At 42.9% G+C, this 21,039-nt stretch overlaps 1 protein-coding gene across 3 annotated transcripts in view; it reads left to right on the forward strand.

The window, feature by feature from the left end:
• Positions 1 to 8,588, forward strand: part of ENTPD4 (ectonucleoside triphosphate diphosphohydrolase 4) — a 40,108-nt gene extending 31,520 nt beyond the window's left edge. For all 3 annotated transcript variants that reach the window (XM_066267391.1, XM_066267401.1, XM_066267409.1), the window contains exons 12-13: positions 3,168 to 3,329; positions 4,476 to 8,588. In XM_066267391.1, coding sequence (XP_066123488.1) covers positions 3,168 to 3,329; positions 4,476 to 4,704 — 391 coding nt within the window. In that variant the 3' untranslated portion in view covers positions 4,705 to 8,588. The remainder of the gene's footprint in view (positions 1 to 3,167; positions 3,330 to 4,475) is intronic.
• Positions 8,589 to 21,039: the final 12,451 nt, after the last annotated feature.

Raw genomic sequence — 21,039 nt, forward strand, 5'->3', positions numbered from 1 at the left:
TTCATTATCTTCCCAAAGTAAAAAAAAAAAAAAAAAAAAATTGACACTTTTGTTAGGCAAATCTACCCTGCTTCAAGCCTTGCAGCTTGGAGCAATTCGACCAAATTAGCAAGTCTTTAGGATCCACATTTCATTTTATTTAAATTTAAATGAGCACGCTTTACATATTCCGATTAAAAAAAAAAGTAGGGATAAAACCATTTTATTTTTCAATATTAAAGCTAACATTTCCAGTTTTTGCATGCAAGAACTTAATTTAGACCTTAAAAATTACATTTAGACAACATTAAACAAAGACTAAACAAAAATAAGAATTAGACAAACCAGAGAGAAACCTAGGGTTTCAGAATACAACCAGATTAAAAAGACGTTCTGCCTGGTTTTAGGGCATTTTTTGAGAGGGACAAAAGAAGGATGAGACTAAACAAAATTCTTTCAAGAAAATCTCGAGGCAGCCGCATGAAAATCTTGTGTAGCCACATCCAAACAGGCATCCTCCGCCTTAATTTCCAGGCAAAGAATAGGAAAAAAAATTATATTGCAGCTAAAATATTAAAGAAAATCAAACAATAACAAGAAAAAGCTGTAACTTTCCTAACACCTGAGTCTTCTATTCATTCTCAAATTCTAATAGCTGCTGCAACTGGCAGTTCAGATTAATTATGCTGAAATTTTTCTACAAGCGGCAAACTTAGTTGAGGCGGGGGGGTGGGGGGGCTCCCCCGTCCCTTCCCTGAATCACCTGCCCTTCTGCAGTTTATTTAGCCTTACACTCAGTCGCCCAATGTTTCCCTCTCCTACAGCGTGGGCAGAGATCCGGAGTTTTAAGAGCTGGCCGCTCTTGAGGGAGACACCGAGACTGATATCTGGGTATAGCAAGGCAATTTCTAGCAGAATGCCGCGAACCTCCACATTGGAAACAAGATCCACGGGCAGAAGTACTTCCCAGGCCTTCCTTCTTTCATTTGTTCTGCCCTTTATCAAAGAGTCCTGGAAGCCTCTCCTTAAGCACTGTGGCAAAAGCAAGTCCTTGCATATATGAAGGCCCAACATTGACGCATATTCTGATATAATCCTCTGTATCTCCCTTCTTGCAATAAGGCCGAAGTGCAGCCTGGCAAACAGAATTAGCATTTTCATACGCTAACTGTTTTACTAAAATCCTTTCTACTTTTTTGTCTACCATTCTTTCAACTGCCTGAATCAGCCGTGAAACAAATTCTTGAAATGGCACATCTGTGCCTTCCCTAATTCTGCTCAATTCCTCCGTTTTGGCCCCCGTATCTCTAGCCTGATCTAAAGATTGTTGGAGCGGGAATTTCCAAAGTCTGAGACAAAGACTTTGGGGGCAACCCAATAAGGGTATGGAGGAGCAGAGGGTTGAGTATAAGAAGCAGCCGAGGGCGGTGGAGGCACCACGGTTAAGGCAGCCATAGCTGCAGTACCCTCATTTTCTCCCAAGTCATCCTCAAACTCCAGAGGGTTCTCATATTTACATTCCTCTATATTTACCTCACTCTGATTAAACAACATTTTGTCCTCAAATAAAAACATTTGTACAAAAAGAAAAAAGTCCCTCACTTTTGACCCTAATTTATTACTCCCGATTATACTTTTGCCAAAAACTCTGCTCAAAAGCTTTACTTATCACGCGCACTTGGGGAGTTCCGTCACCTTCCTTTAGTTTAGTACTCCCTTTCTCGAGTCCCTGGCTCAGGTGCCACTTGTCGCAAACCAGCGTGACTAGTATTTTCAGGTCCCGAGCGAGAACGGTGTGGAATTAAGAAAATAGACTTAAAGAATTAAAGAATTAAAAGATGGGTTTGGGAGGGCTCTGCAGTTACTGCTGGCAGAAACAGACCGCCCTGGCAGAAAACAGGCCGTGCCCAAAAACCTCATCTTCCTTTATTTTTAGGGCAAAGTGGGACATTAGCAAATCAATGACTTTTCTGATTACAGTTTCCAAGGCAACCCAAGAATTCTACCAAGTGCAGAAAACCCCCACCATACATAAACATCCCAACCTTACACAAAGAAGAAACTTGCCTCCAGTCCCTCCGGGGAACATGGAGGGTGGGATGAGCAAATAGATGGAGGTGTGGGGAAGGGCTCAGCCTTTTGCAACCCAGTCAGGCAAGCGAGGTGGGGGGTTGGGCAGACTGTCAGCTTAAGCCAGTTCCCCACACCTGTGTCCCCCAGAAATCCAAACTCTAAAAACCCCATTGATTTTTTGGTCCCTGACAGTCTTCTGCCGTGTCAGCAAGACTCCATCCTTCTCTCTTAGTCTCCAGAGCACTCATTTTGTCTGTCTAGTGGTGATTGTCATTTCTTTTTTTTTTTCTTTTTCTTCTTTTCCGAGTGAGAGGAGGGGAGATAGACTCCTGTATACACCCCAACCAAGATCCACCTGACAACCCTGTCTGGAGCCAATTATCTGCCCATCTGGGGCCATGCTCACAACTGAGCTATCTTTAGCACCTAAAGAGGCCCAGAGCTGTTGCACTTGAACAGTTGAGCCATGGCTGTGGAAGGGGGAGAGAGAGAAGAGGGAGGGGTGGAGAAGCATATGGTCGCTTCTCCTGTGTGCCCTGACCGGAAACTGAATCTGGAACATCCACATGCCAGGTCAACACTCTACCACTGACCCAACCAGCCAGGGCCAGTGTTTGTCATTTCTGCTTTGTTTATAGTTATTTGTTGCTTTTAAAAAATCCTTTCACTATAAGTTAATGAATTGACTATCTTATTTGTTGTTAAATCTTATTAGTTACTTACTTTAGCTTTGCAAAAGTAAGCCTCTGGTAAATAATGCTAACAATGCTGCAAAGGATCCTCCTCTCTTCTCATTTGATAATAAAGAAACTGAGGTCCCATAAAGTTGGAAGTTGCTCAGTGTTTATTGAATGAATAAAAGATGGAATGCCAAAGGGACAAATCTGTCGTGGCAATGTATTAAATTTTACTGAGCCCAAGTTTCCTGAGCTGATTGATTTTAACTATCCAGGTATAAACTATGTAAATTAACTTCACATGCGTGCGATTGGGGTGGCTGCTCAGGGTGCTGGCTCAGGAAGCCTTCACCCCACCTTGGTCACAGGGAGTCCTCTGTGTCCAGTTTCTTTTGACATGTGAATCAGTCCCACTGTGTTTGTGCTTGGTGTTTGTAGGTACCAGTGCTTCAAATCGGCCTGGATGTTCGAGGTGTTTCACAGGGGCTTTTCATTTCCTTTCAACTATAAAAACTTAAAGACAGCCCTGCAGGTTTATGACAAGGAGGTTCAGTGGACCCTTGGAGCAATCCTTTACAGGACCCGCTTTTTGCCTTTGAGGTATGGACATGAACTTGGTAGCAAGAATGGGACACAGTTCTGATGCTTTGTGACAACTGTGGTTTGTGGATGTCTGGGCAGTCTTGTTAGCGCTGGCCATGGGCAGAATCTCAGAATCAGTGAGGTTTGGCTTTGCTCTCCGCCTGCCCCCCAGAACTCCCCCATCTCGTCATATGCAGCACTAGGGTTTGATTCATCTCAAGCGTCAGTTTCCAACCACTGCACAGTAGGGTCAGTTCCTGAGTTCTTAACCTTTATGGCTTTGGAGCCCTTCTCAAAATACTGTTTTTAATGCATAACATTAATATGTAGGTTATAGAGGAAACCATTGTAGTGAAATATATTTATCAAAATACTACAGGAAACAAATTTGTGATATAGTAATCTGTGTTCTCTGTTAACGTGAAATAACAAGGTGTGGCAACCAATGCGTAACTTCTATCATTTCATGGCAGTGATGCATGCCAGTATTTTATGGCATCTGCAAAGCTCCACAGTGTGATATAAAAGACCTACGAGTTCCAGTAGGAGCAAAGTCCCCAGTCCTGCTGGTGCTGCGGCAGTTTGTCAGCTGTGTTCATGTTCAGTGAAAATACTACATCACAGACAGGATGATGAAACACGAGCACTTGTCCCATTCAGGTTCACAGACCCGCTGCACCTGACCCCACATAGGAAGCCTGGTTCACTGCTAAATGAGGCCTCTGCTCTTCCAGTGTTTCCCCCTTTGTTTAACTGAGCATGTTCAAATAGTACGTGTAGCTGGGTTCACTGCAGAACTTGTGATATTGGGTGTTACGATTAGAAACATGGTGTGGTTGCACCTTGGCTTCCCTGTATTAGCAGCCCTCATCGTTCTGGGTTTCTCTGACTGTCATTATAACCAGATGAGGACGATGCTCACTGCTGCGGACTTACGAGTACACTTCCGCGTGTCATCTCATCGGTGCTCACCACTGTTAGGCCGTAGTCTTACATTTTAGAGGGAAGGACGTTGAGTCTGCAGACAAGGGTCATTTTTGTCTGCAGAGCTGCATCCTGATGTCCATCCAGCCCTCATCCTGTGCACTGTTAGGTCTCTGTCCTCACCCGCTTCGTGCTCTGTCCCTCTCATGCAGCGTGTCTGTTTTGTTTCCATGTGGGCAGAGATATCCAGCAGGAGACCTTCCGGGCTGGGCACGCTCACTGGCGCGGCTTCTCCTTTGTCTACAACCACTACCTGTTCTCCGGCTGCTTCCTGGTGGTCCTACTCTCCATCCTCCTCTACCTGCTGCGGCTGCGGCGCATCCACCGGTGGACACCCCGCACTGCTCCGGCCGCCCCCGCCTGGCTGGAGGAGGGCCTGCTGGCACAGAAGACTGCAGGAGCCTTGTGAGCATGGCAGAGCGCAGAGCCCAGGAGGACTTTCTACAGGAAAAGCCATGTGTGCCTCAGGGCTCTTCTCTGTGTTTGCTTGGTTTTAATTTTCCCTTCCCCTTCTGTTCCCTGAAACAAAGACAGAATCCGTTGTTTGTACACTCTGCTGTCCAGGAAGAGTTGCATTCAGCCCTGTCTTGTACACAGCTGTAATTTGAACAGGGAAAAGGGAAAATCACTTCAATTTTGCTGCGTAGGACATCTGCCAAAAATTAGAGATTTTTGGGTTTTCTTTATGTTTAATTAACACAGGTGCACTTTGAAGTTGGGAAAGTGGCAGAGGTGTGTCTGTCAGTGCAGACAGGGCTGAAGAGTGATGCTTCACAGAACCAAAACTCCTACTGACCGAAATTCAAGTACTGTTTTTCTCTATCTTGAAGCTCTGCCCTAAAGAGGCTGATGTTTAGTTTTTATTTATTCTTCAGGTCTGTCACTTTTTTTGAAGATTTAAAAATATCAAAACCTTTTATGTCTAATATAGAGAAATATAATGTTCGAAATAGAAAAGACTAGTTATGAGGAAGTGGTTATTTTTAAAGTGAAGAGACCTGAAAAATTTGAGGTAATGACTAGAGTGCTGTGTGTGTGTGTCGCACGTGCATGCATGCACAGCACACTATTTAACTCCAGAAGAATTAAATTCATCTAGTTGGTAGGTGTATATCTTGAGAACCATCAGCTGCTTTAAAAGAAAAAAAATCCTTGATTAGGCCCTGGCTAGGTTGCTCAGTGATGGTGTCATCCCAGCGCACCGGAGATCACGGGTGCGACCCCCGTTCAGGGCATGCTGGAGAAGCAGTCAGTGAGTGCATGACTGAATGGAACAAGAAGTGGAACGTGAAGTGATGCTTCTCTGTCTCTCTTCCCCTCTTTTTTTCTCCCTCCCTTCCTCCTCACCCCCTTTCCCTAAAATCATTGGGAAAAATATTTTTAAATCATTGATTAGAGAAAGAATTTCGATTTGGAAGGGCTTATTTAACTTAGAGAAAAAGAAGTGGGATTTTTATCTTGTTTATTAATTGTTTAAAATGATGGCATACTGTATATTAATGATTTAAAAGATTACAGACTGATGAAAGAAATGCAGATTCTCTGACTCTGCTCTTCGAAGTGAATGTTCTAACAATGAGAAAGTCATTGCTGTGACATTCACCTGTCAGGCAGCAGACGGTTTGAGGGCTGTGTGCTGTTGCAGCAGCTACTGTGGAGTGTTGTGTCAGAGAGGATGGAGGTCAAGATCTCCGTGCAGGAGCCAGCGTCCAAAGTACTGGTCTGCACATGCTAACTCCCTGGTCCCTGGGAAACACGGTTCTTTCTGAGGCGCAGCCACAGAAGAGCTGGGTCACAGACTCCTCAGGAAGAGGAGGAGCTGGCATGCTTCTCCCCGAGTTCTTAGATGGGTGTGCCCTGGGCACTGGGGGCACTGGTAGTGAAGAGGAAGTAAGTTTACACTTCAGCTTTTCTACCACCCATTTGGAATAGTAAGGCCCTAAGCTGCAGAATGAAAAAATTAAATGCCTAGAGGATATGATTTTGTCTTTTTAAAAATTTTTTTAAAAGTTTTATTGACTTAGGAATGGGGAGAGAGAGAGATAGTAACATCAATCCGTTCCTGTGTGTGCCCTGACCTGGGATTGAACCCGTAACCTTTGCATATCTGGACGACACTCTTAACCAGCCAGGCTATCCAGCCAGGGCTGAATTTGCTTTTAAAATCAAGGCAAGGATAAGCCAGCACAGGTACAGATCTAAGTAGGCCTTGATTAAGACCTCCTACCATGAATAGCTACTTTTTGGAAAGGGGTGCAGTTTGGGGAGCCATGCAGTGACAGACCCGGAGGAGCACTGCTTTATACCTGCCTAGAGGCCTGCCGGGACCCGCCTCTGTCTCCAGAAGAAGCCTCAGACCAGGCTTCCAAGGCCCAGCTAGCCTTAGACTATGTCCAGTTCAGTGCCCGTGTGCCCTGCCAGAGAACCCCTAGAGCAGAGTTTGACAGATTGTTGCCCACAGGGAAAGCCTAGAAGACTTGAGCTGAGAATGGTGTTTCAATTTTTAAATGTAGTTAGAGATTTAAAAAAAAAATCAAATAAAAATGTGAAGAATGTGCAGCAGAAACTAGGTGGCCTGTAGGCCCTAAAATATTTTCTGAATGTCCCTTTACAGAAGATGTTTGCTGATCTTGCACAAACAGTCACACTGAAGAGAGGACATACAGTAGCATCGTGTTGGTGGGAGAAAAGGAGTTTCTTTCATGGGCACAAAAAATCAGGCAAGAGACGTAACCAAACTTCAATTTTAAAAGTTTTTTATGCACTAGAATTTTACTTCTTAACTTTTCCTATAGATTATTTTCAAGGTCATTTTTCTAATAAACAAGGAAACATGGCCTCCCCCCAATATAAAAAGTGCTGTTCAGGAGGGCTCACTGTGGTGCAGAAGCAACTGCAGTCCCAGTCACAAGCAGCTCTCACATCGTCCTTCCCCCTTACAGTCCTGGGGAGAAGACAGAGGGCGCTTTCCCTGGCAGTGCAGAGGTGTGCTGACGCCAGAGACAGGCCAGGGAGGGGCTTCACTCAGGAGAAGAATTCATGTCAGTTAGGGGCTGGCCCAGAAGGCCATAAACTCTTTTGAGTACTTGTAATAGCAAAAGAAATGAGACTGGTGGGTACCTGCTAAAATCTTGTCAGAGAAAAGTACTCTGTGTTCAGTCTTCACAGAAAGACAGACAGTACTTGTCCCTTCCTTTCCCTTGTTGTGTGTGCTGTTCCTGTTTACACCCCAGAGGATGTTTTCAAGACTACAATTCGTGTAAGGAAATCACAGCAAAAGTACAAACATAGTGTTTGACACCAGTGGTTTCTGCACACATTCACCCCAGGCTGCTGGCTTCAGGCAGCACTCCTCAGCCTGGGGCTGACCTGAAGAGGCTGCTGTGGCTGGGCTGGCCACCTGCAGGCTGAGCAGGTCACTGGTTCCGCACCCACTGTCCACACCTGTGCACTCGGGTTGGCAAGCTCTAATGAACAGACACTTAAACTTTAAACTCAGGTCTACGTAGAATAGTTCGCCTTATAAGAAGCATGTGTCTCACTTAGCAAGAAACTAAAAAAGGCAAATGTATTTTCCAAGCTTTAAAAAAATCAGCTTTAGCCTGACCTGTGGTGGTGCAGTGGATAAAGCATCAATCTGGAAACACTGAGGTTGCCGGTTCAAAACCCTGGCTTGCCCGGTCAAGGCACATATGGGAGTTGATGCTTCCTGCTCCTCCCCCTTCTCTCTATCTCTCTCTCTCTCTATCTATCTATCTATCTATCTCCCCCCCTCCTCTCTAAAATGAATAAATTAAAAAAAATTTTTTTTTTTAAATCAGCTTTAGGATTTTGCGTGGTAATGTGCAATGCAGCAAAACTACCTACAAGTAAATTATTTATCTGTTTCAGTGTTGTTCTTTTATGATCTTAATTTCCCCTTTTCATAATGAATGGTGTGACCAACCAAGGAGAATTCTTTGTTCTAAGATTATGTTTTATTGTTGGGAATTACAGAAACTAAGGGAGTGTAAATGTGTCCTATTTAAATGATGTTTTCTATTCACGGTAAGAAGAATTACCTGTGGTGGACTGTGGCTGTGTGTACAACTTCCCATTTTTGGTAACCTTATAATGTCATACTTGCACATCAGCTGGCATTGAAAATGAAGTTCATCAGTGGCCCACAGACTTGAGTGAGCTTGCATTTTTGTAATTTAAATAATTTTTTTCTGATGTTTGAATCTTGTTACCTATTACAGTGCTTACTTGAACTTGATTCTAAATTCAGTAAATTGTCTGAGTCTGACTATACTGTGCATTTGCTCTGTCTGGTATGTGTTTGGTGAATCTGCTCTGTGTGCTCTGGGGGAGGGTCCTGGTGCTCAGGAACCAAATATTCTTCAGGAGAAATGTTTTCCAAAGGTAACATTAAGTCATTCACTGCCAACAAAGGCCATAATGAGACGACTATTTATGAGGTTGTTTGGTTTTTTTTAAATCATTTTTAGAGAGAGATATGGAGAAGGGATTTTAAAGTACCTATTAACAATATATAAAGACAACAAAAAGAACCAAGTTATATATTTTCTTTTATAAATAGTAAAAACAAATGCTGACTTTATATTATGCCATTTTGCAATTCAAGCTAAGCTTAAAGCCATTGGCTTATTTCCAGAAAAATATAAACCTTAGCTGGTAGAGCTCTTTTTCAGTGGTTTGAGAATTTGTAAACAGGTTCTCCTGGAGGAAGGTGGGGCAGGAAATATGACCCAGACAGACAGAATGGGAAGGGGACCGATGTTAAGAACAAAAATAACAGCCTGAGAAATGTGTGAGGTGAGGGGCAGGCGGACGTGCAGAGCTTGGCCACTGACCACGGAGGGACAGGATAGCGCTGCTCAAAGAGAACTTTCTGAAGTAATCCTGAGGCATTGCAATAACACACAAGGCATCTGAAGCACCTCAATTCACTCTCCTTGTTTGAAGAGAAGTAACTGCCTGTTTCCAGTGGTTCCCCGTGTTAACAACTCTGAAAGATGCTGGTTCTGGTTTTCTGTTTGTTCTTCACCAGTTTCCATTTGTCCCATGAATCCAGAATGCACATGTGGGTTTTTAGCTCTGGAAATGCTGATGGTTGCACAGGGGTTTGTGGTACTCACGCTGGTCTGAGAGCAGAGAAGTGACTATCTCTAGCAGAGTGAGTCTGTCTTGTTATGGAAAGGTCCTAAAAAGAAATGACCTTTAGTCCCACAGCCCAGCTTGTCAGACCTGGCAGTTTGCCTGCAGCTTCAGGGGCAGGCTGAAACACAGTATCTTGAAGTGCCCCAGCCCCAGCCCGTCTGAGAGCCTGCCAGCCTCAGCCTGTGACCCTTACTTCTCTAACAAAAGATTTGATCTGTCAACGCATTTATATGTGCTTTTTAACAAGGTTAGCCCCCCCTCCGCCCCCACTGTAGTGGCTCTTTCTATTAATAGATCCATTAAGGTTGACAGAGACTGCCACAGGGGGACTAGGCCTGCTTTGGCCTCCTGTCTGTGCCCTTCATCCTTGATCCTGTTTGACAAGTGAATTGTATCTGGGCTCCAGACTTCATGGCCACTTAAAGGTTTCTGTCGACAGCCTGTTGTGTGCAAGTCGCCTACAGAAGCCCAAACAAGAAAACCAGGCCTAAGGATTCTGCCTTGAGAACAATACTGAAGGCCCCTCCCAGGACATAGTGGTGATGGGCACAAAAGGCAGGCTTGTTGTTTAAATACATGCACTCCACTACAGAGAGAGTAAGGAGGGAGGTTTTTGTTTTTTTCTCCTAGAAGAAAGAATGGGAAAAGTTAGTACGTGGCATTCATCAGAAGACATGAATGTCTTCCAGTTCCAAGTGTGGGACCTATTGTCACTGTGTTCTAGAAAGTACCCAGGCTGGCTCTTCTTGTTCTTCTCATAGGTTACAATTGGCAGTGTTAATACCATTTTCCACCCGTCATCCTACCCATGACACCATTCACACTCCGGGAACCAGACTCACACTGTCCCCTCCTAAGGTCTACCTTCTCCACCTGGCATAAGCTTTATTACTCATATTATAGATTCAGAAAGATTGAGACTCAGAATGTTTAACAGGCTCTACTCAGCCTTGTGACATTCTTTATTTTGGTGATGACAATACAAGAGAATTTTGTGGCTGCTCTCCATCATGTTCAAGGTACACTTTTAAGTTCTCTGCCATCTTCTATGGCCCCGTTGTCCACCAGTGTGTCTGTGCCATCCCTGAACCTTCCTGAGCAAGGATCATGGCATTACCTTTCTGTGTTTCCATACTCGTCACAAACCCAGTGAAGAAACACTCTGTAGCACGCAGTGTTCAGTATATCATTATAGAAATCAAAATGGGGTTTCTTTGTCAAATCAGCTCTAGGTTTCTAGAGCTTGTAAGACAAGGGGTTTGTAAGAAATATTTCACAAATATTTACGCTCAGTCTTCTTTCCAGATTGCAGAGTTCTGCGCAGTTTTCAAACCACATACATGTGATGGGGAGGGTGAAGTGAGACTCCCGCCTCTCAGTTGTCTTGTCAACTGCTTCTGCCCACCGTGAAGTTTATTAAGGGAGTGTTGCATTTTAAAGTTATATTTAGAAAAAAAATTAGGAGAACCAAATTTACTTAAATGGTTTCCTTTCTTAACCCATTCAGTCTTGAAAAAATAAAAGGAAAAAGAAACCCCAGAATTAGGTCGAGATGAGTAGGGCAAAGTGAGACGGGTGTTTTCTGAAAGCCCAGCATAGAGAAAGTAGTTTCTGTATATTGATCTTATCCTAAGCATGGCTTCAGAACTGTGTTCACTCTGAACTGTCCTTAAAAATTAGTTACTTTTGGAACCTCCCTGCAAAAGCACCAAATGTAGGGGTCGGGGAAAGGACAGACTGAGCTACATCACAAGTTCGAAAGCCCTCACAGTTAAAGGTAACAGATACAGACCAAGAAGGTATTTGCAATGACTAAGATTGAAAAAGGATTAATATATATTATACAACGTTTCTTGCAAATCAACAACAAAAGAAAGGAAACAAAAAGAAAAATGTGCTATAAGTATTCATAGGTGATTCACAGAAGGGTAAGTCCAAATGTTTAACAAGAAGATATAGAATAAAAAAGGAAAGTGAGAACTTGGCTCACAGAGAGTCACTTGAATGGATATGGAAGTAATAAACACAACCTCTAGTAAAAATAAAAGATAAAAACTGAGAAAACTACCCAATTCACTGTGTTGTTGGCCATAAGCTGCTGGATAAGTAGAAGGTGGCAGATGCAAACCATGGAATACTGCACAGCCTTTAGAGACAATGAAGTTGAGGTAAGTACAGCAAAATGGATTGATCTTAAAAATAGCATCAGCTGCTTACAGAAATGGGATCTGTAGCATAATGCCCTTCACATAAGTGTGAGGCACACAGCACTGTATGTTGTGAGGATAGCTAGCATATTTCATCCACCAAACATTGACATGAATGTCATGGGAGCACAGTTTTGGAAGGAGGACAAAAGATAGGCTAACTAACCATGCCCATTTACCTGAGTCTTTCCTGGTTTTGGTACTGAAAACATCACATTCTAGCAAAACCCTCGGTTCACAACTGACGGGGATGGATGCTTATCCCACACCCACCTAGTATGGTGGCCTTAGGAAACCTAAATCAGATCAAGACACTTGTTTGGCAAAACCCCATCCAATTGGCTCTCTATTTCTTTTTCTTTTTTTTTCTCTCTCTCTTTTTGTTAAGAACTTTGACTTTCACGTTTAATACGATGAGAAGCCATCACAAAGTGGTGGCCAGAGAAGTGACAGAACATGACTGATATTTTCGAAGTATTAACTTGGCCTGTAGACTTGAAAATAGGCTGATGGAGCAAAGATAGAACCACAGAGATCAGTTGGGCTCTTCCATCTCAGTGAGGTGACAGCAGAGGAGGTGAGCATGGTCAGATTCTAGAGATCCGGCATTTCGGAGTGATCAAGAGTCAAACAGCAGAAAGGATGGCCTCACCCTTCTGACATGGGCAGATGTAGGGGAGGGTCAGGAGCATAGTTTGGGACATAACAGAGTCAAGGTGTCACTTAGATACCCGGTGGTGAGGTGAAGTATAGAGTTGGACACAGGAGTTTGAGAAAATGGGAGAGGACAAGCTAGAGCCACACTTTGGGAATTAGCAGCATCTAGAAGTAGCTGGACCCAGGAGCCTGGATAGGCTCACTCACGCTGAGCCCTGGAGCCCTCCAGACATTAAGAAGACAAATACCACATGATCTCACCTATATGTGGAATCTAGTAAACAAAATAAACCCACTAACAAAATAAAAATAGAGGCATGGACACATGGAACAGACTGACAGCTGTCAGAGGAAAGGGGCTTGGGGAACTAAATGAAAGAAGGTGAAGAGACTAAGCAAAAAAATATATAAAACTATGTATACAAAACACACAGACACAGAAAACCGTGTGGTGATAGCCAGAGGGAAAGAGGGGGACTAGCTGGAGGTGGGCAAAGGGTGGGTAGGTGGGGAAACAGGGACAGAAAGAGACTTTGCTTGGGACAATGGACACACAATACAATGTGCAGATGATATTTCATTGAGTTGTACACTTAAAACCTGTACCCCAATAAATTCAATAAATAAGTAAATATTTACAAAAAGTGGATTACAACTTAACTTAGGGACAATCATCTCGAAAAACCAACTTTGGACTAAGAGGAATCTATAACCAAGCAACACCAAAGGAACCACACTGAGCTGGTAGGAAAGGCGGAGACGCGGAAAGGGCTGCCCCACCCCCGGAAGTGGCAGCCTGGAGGGTCTCTTGTGGCGGGGTGGGTTTCCAGGAGAGCTATGGACCCTCAGCCACAGGACTGGAACCCCAGCCTGGAGCCCCAGAGACTAGATATGTACAGACAGTAGTTAGCTGAAAGAAGAGCCGGTTACTCTTTGTGAGAGGGAGACAGAACTCTCAGACCCAGGCACCATCTTAAAGAGACCACGCAGAAAATCTCATTCACAGCCACTTACCCAGGGCCCCAAGAACGGGAAGCGCAGAGAGGACTGAAGTGGCGAAAGGAGATTGTAGTTGCAGGGACACAGAGACTGTGGGGGACAGCCACCCTGACCCCTATACTGGGTCACTCCCCAAACCTAAAGTGTCCATTCTTCCAGGGAGAACCAAGCCAACAAAGGGAAGTAATTACCCCACCCACCAGAGGCTCTCCTGCCCCAGAGCAGAGAACACTTAGAAGCAGGGGCACATCAGGGACACAGGATTTGTACTGAGGTCTGGGCTACACGGCCCCCTCAACCTGCTGAGTACCCTCCAAAGGGCGGGAGGGCCCAGCTGTGGCAGTGGCCCCTGCTTGGCCCCTGCGGCGGATGGGGGCAGAACCCAGGGAGGAAGCCCGCATGGCAGCATTAGGGAGTGGAGCCTGAAGAGGACTCCCTCACCGGAACAGAACCCAGCAGGGTGAGGTGTCCTGCATGCTTGTAGGGTGCAAAGCCAGGCGGTCTGCATGGTGACGGTGATGGGCGGAGCCTGGAGAGGCTTCCCAAGCACCAGCAAAGGGTGGAGCCTCGTGGCCTACACTGCGAAGAAAAGGGGTAGAGCTCTAAGAGGCTTCCTTCATGCCTGTGGGGGGTGGAGCCCAGAGAAGCAGCCTGTATACCAGCAGGGGGTGGCCCAGTGAGGCAAGGAGTTCCCAGCTTGAGCAGAGCAGCTGGATCTGTGGACTGTGAGCCCACGCTGGTGCCTGAGTGCCTGAGGAGGCAGAGGCAGAGGGGGTCTGGCAGAAGAACCTCACTTCAGGAATAGAGGCCACACACACTGGCCAAGAGTGGGTAAAATCCAGCTTACGACCTGAGAAGCTGACTCATTCTCTAGTGCGGAGGCAGCCATAGCCAAAGGAGGGGTTGATCCCTCCACCCAGCACAAGTTTAAAGTGGTTCCTGGTGACCCACCTCCAAAAAGCTCTCCAGCCCCAATCAGCGTGAAAGACACAGCAGAAAACAGGAAGGGGAAAGGGCAGTAACTCAGGTCTCCAGGGAGACCTGAGATACACCAACCCCCTCTGATACCGAGAACATGTCCTTCCCCCTGAAGAGCAACTGGCAGAACAGCCTTTAGATCAGGGGTCCCCAAACATTTTACACAGGGGGCCAGTTCACTGTCCCTCAGACCGTTGGAGGGCCGGACTATAAAAAAAAAACTATGAACAAATCCCTATGCACACTGCACATACCTTATTTTAAAGTAAAAAACAAAATGGGAACAAATACAATATTTAAAATAACAAGTAAATTTAAATCAACAAACTGACCAGTATTTCAATGGGAACTATGCTCTTCTCACTGACCACCAATGAAAGAGGTGCCCCTTCTGGAAGTGTGACAGGGGCCGGATAAATGCCTCAGGAGGCCGCAATTTGGGGACCCCTGCTTTAGATTCTCAGAGGTCACACCCACAGAGTTCCCAAATACAATTTCAAATAAGCCCCCTGCTGAGATCAGTAAACAAGCACCCTGTGGAGTTAAGTAAACTGAAAGCAGGCAAACTAAGACTTTAAAGCACTCTACTAGCTAAGGAGTCCACAACTAGAACAAGCCTGCAAGCCACACACAAAAACAATGGGAAGACAGAGGAACTTAAGTAATATGAATCAACAAGAAAAATCCCCAGAAAAAGATCTGAATGAAATGGAAGAAATCAAATTACTGGATGCAGAGTATAAAATAATGATTGTGAGGATGCTTAGGATCTCAAAGCTGCAATGGATGGACTTAATGAACACCTAAATAAAGAAATTGTAAGCATCAAAAAGGACATGTTAATCATAAAAAAAAGAGCCAGACAGAAATGGCAAACACAATATCATAAATGAAGACTACACTAGAAGGAATTAAAAGCAGGCTGGATGAAACAGAGGATCAAATCAGCAACTTAGAGGCCAAGAGAAGCAAAAGCACAGAAGCAGAACAGCAAAAATAAAAGAGGATCAAAAAGTGTAGGAAACTCTAAGAGAGCTCTGTAACAACATGAAGACAAACAATATCTGCATAATATGAGTTCCTAAAGGAGAAGATAAAGAACAAGGGATAGAGAACCTGTTGAAAAAATTATAGCTGAAAGTTACCCTAAATTGATGCAGGAAAGAGTCACACAGGTTCAAGAAGCAGAGACAACCCCATTAAAAAAGAACCCAAAGAGACCTACACCAAGACACATCATAATTAAAATACCAAAGCTAAGAGATAAAGAAATAATACTAAAAGCTGCAAGAGAAAACAGTCAATCACCTACAAAGGAAGCCCTATAAGGATGACATCTGACTTTTCAACAGAAACAGTTGAGGCCAGAAGGGAATGGCAAGAAATATTCAAAGTAATGCAGAACAATAACCTACAACTAAGACTTCTGTATCCATCAAGGTTATCATTTAAAATTGAAGGAAAAATAAAAACCTTCTCAGACAAAAATAACCCCAAAAACTCAAGGAATTCAGCACAACCAAACAATGCTACAAGAAATGTTAAGGAGCCTGCTGTAGACAGAACAAAGCAGGAAAAATATTTAGTAAAAGGGATATGTAGCTTTAAAGAAAAAAATGGCAATAAATAACTACATATCAATAATAACCTTAAACATAAATGGATTAAAGGCTCCAATCAAAAGACATAGGGTAGCAGCCTGGATAATAAAACAGGACCCTTACTTATGCTGTCTACAAGAGACCCACCTCAAAACAAAAGATACACATAGACTGAAAGTAAAAGGGTAAAAAAAAATATTTCATGCAAATGGAAATGAAAAAAAAAAGCTGGGGTAGCAAAATTTATATCTGACAAAATAGACTTTAAAACAAAGACTATAGTAAGGGATAAAAAAGGCCACTACATAATGATAAAGGGAGCAATCCAACAGGAAGATATAACCAGTATAAATATCTATGCACCTAATGTAGGAGCACCTAAATATATAAAGCAGATTTTTAAAAAGATTTTATTTATTCATTTGAGAGAAGAGAGAGAGAGAGAGAGAAAATGGAGAGACAAAGGGAAGGAGCAGGAAGCATCAAGTTCCATATGTGCCTTGACCAGGTAAGCCCAGGGTTTTGAACTGACGACCTCAGCTTTCCAGGTCGACACTTTATCCACTGCACCACCACAGGTCAGACTTATAAAGCAGATTTTGATAGACATAAAGGGTGAGATCAACAGCAGTACTATAATAGTAGGGGATTTCAATACCCCACTAAAATCACTGGATAGATTCTCAAGAAAGAAAATTAATTAAGAAACAGCAGACTTAAAGAACACACTAGATCAACTGGATTTAATAGATATCTTCAGAACCTTTCACTCTAAAGCAGCAGAATATACATTCTTTTCAAGTGCTCATGGTACATTCTCTAGGATAGACCACATGTTAGGGCATAAAACGAGTCTCAACAAATTTAAGAAGATTAAAATTATATCAAGCATCTTCTCTGACCACAATGGCATGAAACTAGAAATCAACTACAATAGAAAAACTGAAAAACACTCAAACAGTTGGACGCTAAATAGCATGTTATTAAATGAATGGGTCAACAATGAGATCAAGAAAGACATAAAAAATTTCCGTGAAACAAATGAAAATGAGTATACAACTAATCAAAATTTATGGGACACACCAAAAGCAGTACTGAGAGGGAAGTTCATAGCATTACAGGCATACCTTAAGAAGCTAGAAAAAGCTCAAATACACAACTTAACCCTGCATCTAAAAGAACTAGAAAAAGAACAGCAAGTAAAGCCCAGAGGAAGTAGAAGGAAGGAAATAATAAAGACCAGAGCAGAAATAAATGACATAGAGACTAAAAAAAAAACACAATGAAACCAAGAGCTGGTTCTTTGAAAAGGTAAACAAGATTGATGAACCTTTAGCCAGACTCACCAAGAAAAAAACAGAGAGGACTCAAATAAATAAAATTAGAAATGAGAGTGGAGAAATAACAACTGACACAACAGAAATACAAAAGATTGTAAGAAAATACTATGAAGGACTGTATGCCAAAAATTAGATAACCTAGGTGAAATGGACAAATTCCTTGAAACATATAATCTTTCAAAAATCAATCTGGCTTTTTCAGAGGAGACACCAAATGGCAGATGACGCCGGTGCTGCAGGAGGGCCCAGAGGCCTGGGGGGCCCTGGAAATAAATTTATTTTTAAAAAAAGAAAGAAAAGAAAAATCAATCTGAATGAATCAGAAAACCTAAATAGACCAATTACAACAAATGAGATCGAAATAGTTATGAAAAACTCCCAACAAACAAATGCTCTGGCCAGATGGCTTCACAGGTGAATCCTACCAAACATTCAAAGAAGAACTAACTCCTATCCTTCTCAAGCTATTTTTAAAAATTCAAGAGGAGGAAAGACTTCCAAGCTCCTTTTGCAAGGCAAGCATAATTCTGATTCCAAAACAGGCAAATACAACACAAAGAAAGAAAACTAGGTCCTGGCCGGTTGGCTCAGGGGTAGAGCGTCGGCCTAGCGTGTGGGAGTCTCGGGTTCGATTCCCGGCCAAGGCACACAGGGGAAGCATCCATCTGCTTCTCCACCCCTCCCCCTCTCCTTCCTCTCTGACTCTCTCTTCCCCTCCCGCAGCCGAGGCTCCATTGGAGCAAAGTTTGCCCAGGCGCTGAGGATGGCTCTGTGGCCTCTGCCTCAGGCGCTAGAATGGCTCTGGATGCAACAGAGCAATGTCCCAGAGGGGCAGAACATTGTCCCCTGGTGGGCATGCCGGGTGGATCCTGGTCGGGCGCATGCGGGAGTCTGTCTGACTGCCTCCCCGTTTCCAACTTCAGAAAAATACATGTTGTTGTGAGTCGGGGGCGCAGAGAGAGAGATCAGCAGATGAAATCATCAAGGACTAGCAAAGGACCACCGCTTGCTCAGGCAAATGGCCCCGAGTTCACGCTGTGTCCTAATTTTCTTCACAAGACTTCAAAAAGCTTGTTTACTGAGAAATTGGCATAACATCAAGTGTAACTTTTACTTAAAGATACATGGAGTGCACCTGCAAGATTGCTTAGTAACAACATAATATCAGAAGGCATTAATTGCTATTGCTTCTATGGTTCCCACAACATTCCTCTCAAGGGATAACCTTGGAAAGTACAGAAATCTTATGAGAACATTTTACTGAGAAAAGCCCAGCAACTGCCTTCAGTCACATAGACCTGTTTCAGTGACCCGCCTTCAAGTCACAAAACAATTTTCCTGACAAAACATTCTTTTCTTGGCCCTGGCTGGTTGGCTCAGCTGTAGAGCATTGGCCTGGTGTGCAGGAGTCCCGGGTTCGATTCCCGGCCAGGGCACACAGGAGAGGCGCCCATTTGCTTCTCCACCCCTCCCCTTCTCCTTTCTCTCTGTCTCTCTTTTCCCCTCCTCCAGCGAGGCTCCATTGGAGCAAAGATGGCCCGGGCGCTGGGGATGGCTCTGTGGCCTCCACCTCAGGTGCTAGAGTGGCTCTGGACACAACAGAGCGACGCCCCAGAGGGGCAAAGCATCGCCCCCTGGTGGGCATGCCGGGTGGATCCCGGTCGGGCGCATGCAGGAGTCTGTCTGACTGCCTCCCCGTTTCCAGCTTCAGAAAAATGAAAAAAAAAATTCTTTTCTTGTTGGCTGTGTTCCCATCCAAGGCCATGCAATGGGTTATTCCACTACAAATACAAAAAAAAAAAAAAAAAGGAAAGAAAACTATAAGCCAATATCCCTGATGAATTTAGATGCTAAAATTCTCAACAAAAGTTAGCAAACTGGATCCAGCAATACATGAAAAAAATCATACACCCATGATCAAGTGGGATTTATTCTGGGGAGGCAAAGCTGGTACAATATTTGCAAATCAATCAATGTGATTCATCACATAAACAAAAGGAAGGAGAAAAATCACATGATAATATCAACAGATGCAGAAAAAACATTTGATAAAATCCAGCACCCATTTATGATCAAAACTCTCAGCAAAGTGGGAATACAGGGAACATACCTCAACATGATAAAGGCCATCTATGACAAACCTACAGCCAATATCATACTCAATGGGCAAAAATTAAAAGCAATCCCCTTAAGATCAGGAACAAGGCAGGGGTGCCCCCTTTCACCACTCTTATTCAACATAGTTCTGGAAGTCCTAGCCAAGAAGAAGAAATAAAAGGCATCCAAATTGGAAAAGAAGAAGTAATACTATTATTATTTGCTGATGATATAATATTGTACATAGAAAACCCTAAAGTCTCAGTCAAAAAACTACTGGACCTGATAAAGGAATTCAGCAAGGTGGCAGAATATAAAATTAACAGAAATCAGAGGCATTTTTATACAACGACAATGATCTGTCTAAAAGAGAAATTAAGAAAACAATCCCCTTCACTATTGCAACAAAAAAATAATAAAGTACCTAGGAGTAAATTTAAACAAGGAGTTAAAGACTTGTATTCAAAAAATTATAAAACATTGATAAAAGAAATCAAGGAAGATACAAATAAGTGGAAGCATATACCATGTTCATGTTTAGGAAGAATAAACATCATTAAAATGTCCATGTTACCCAAAGTAACTTATAAATTCAACACAATTCCTATTAAAATACTGATGACATACTTCAAAGATATAGAATATTTTAAAATTCATATGGAACCAAAAAAGAACATGAATACCCTCAGCAATCTTGAAAAAGAAGAATAAAGTTAGTGGTATCATGCTTCCTGATATTGTTATACTACAAGGCCATTGTACTCAAAACAGCTTGGTACTAGAATAATAACAGGCATACAGATCAATGGAACAGAACAGAGAACCCAGAAATAAACCTACACCTTTATAGACAACTGATATTTGACAAAGGAGGTAAGGGCATACAATGGAGTAAAGACAGTCTCTTTAAGAAATGGTGTTGGGAAAATTGGACAGCTACCTGAAAATAAATAAAAATAGACCACCAGCTTACACCATTCACAAAAATAAACTCAAAATGGATAGAAGACTTAAATGTAAGTCATGAAACCATAAGCATCCTAGAAGAAAACATAGGCAGTAAACTCTCCAACATCACTCGCAGCAATATATTTACTGATTTATTTCTACGGGCAAGTGAAATAAAGGACAGGATGAACAAATGGGACTCTATCAAACTAAAAAACTTTTGCACAGCTAAAGACAATATGAACAAAATAAAAAGACAAACCACACAATGGGAGAACATATTTAACAATACATCTGATAAGGGGTTATAACCAAAATTTATAAAAGACTTGTAAAACTCTATACCAGGAAGATAAACAATCCAATTAAAAAATGGGCAAAATAAATGGACACTTCTCCAAAGAGGACATACAGATGGCCAATAGGCAGATGAAAAAATGTTCAATGTTATTAATCATTAGAGAAATGCAAATTAAAACCACAATGAGATATCACCTCACACCAGTCAGAATGGTGCTCATTAACAAAACAACACAGAATAAGTGCTGGCGAGGATGTGGAGAAAAGTGAACCCTCCTACACTGCTGGTGGGAATGCAGACTGGTGCAGCCACTGTGGAAAACAGTATGGAAACTTGTCAATAAATTAAAAATGGAACCTAGCCATCTCACTTAGGAATATATCCTAAGAAATCACTGATTCAAAAAAGAAATGGACCCCCATGTTTATGGCAGCATTGTTTACAGTAGCCAAG

The sequence above is a fragment of the Saccopteryx bilineata genome, chromosome 1 (assembly GCF_036850765.1).
Source record: "Saccopteryx bilineata isolate mSacBil1 chromosome 1, mSacBil1_pri_phased_curated, whole genome shotgun sequence".
NCBI classification, from domain to species: Eukaryota; Metazoa; Chordata; class Mammalia; order Chiroptera; family Emballonuridae; genus Saccopteryx; species Saccopteryx bilineata.